General features: G+C 34.7%; 1 protein-coding gene across 1 annotated transcript in view; it reads right to left on the bottom strand.

Annotated features, from left to right (window-relative positions):
- LOC134176468 (uncharacterized) overlaps positions 1-66 on the bottom strand; it is an 8,979-nt gene extending 8,913 nt beyond the window's left edge. Inside the window, exon 1 of the mRNA XM_062643138.1 lies at positions 15-66. Coding sequence (XP_062499122.1) covers positions 15-66 — 52 coding nt within the window. The remainder of the gene's footprint in view (positions 1-14) is intronic.
- Between the last annotated feature and the right edge of the window lie 257 nt (positions 67-323).

Raw genomic sequence — 323 nt, 5'->3', positions numbered from 1 at the left:
ATGCAAATTCTTACTTGAAACGAGTAGAAGGCACGTCAGAAGCAGCAGCACCAAACGCCTAGCCATGATCAGAGCGTTGTCTGTTGATATCAAAAGTGTAAGTGTAAACGTGTTACTCTAATTTTTTAATCTTTTGTTTGACGAGTGCAATAAACAGTGGTTTAAGCCGTAGAACGAAATGGTTGCTTAACACAATGAAAATTAAGTTAAGAACAAATCCATGAATACTTCGCGTTTTTAGTTGACTCTCTCTGTTTTAGGCATTTAACTTGAAATAGTAATCAACTATATATAGTTCGTATTAAAAATAGGTTTGTTACCAC

The sequence above is a fragment of the Corticium candelabrum genome, chromosome 2 (assembly GCF_963422355.1).
Source record: "Corticium candelabrum chromosome 2, ooCorCand1.1, whole genome shotgun sequence".
Lineage (NCBI taxonomy): Eukaryota > Metazoa > Porifera > Homoscleromorpha > Homosclerophorida > Plakinidae > Corticium > Corticium candelabrum.
Note: the sequence above shows the minus strand (reverse complement) of the source record. Positions and strands in the feature narration are given on the sequence as shown.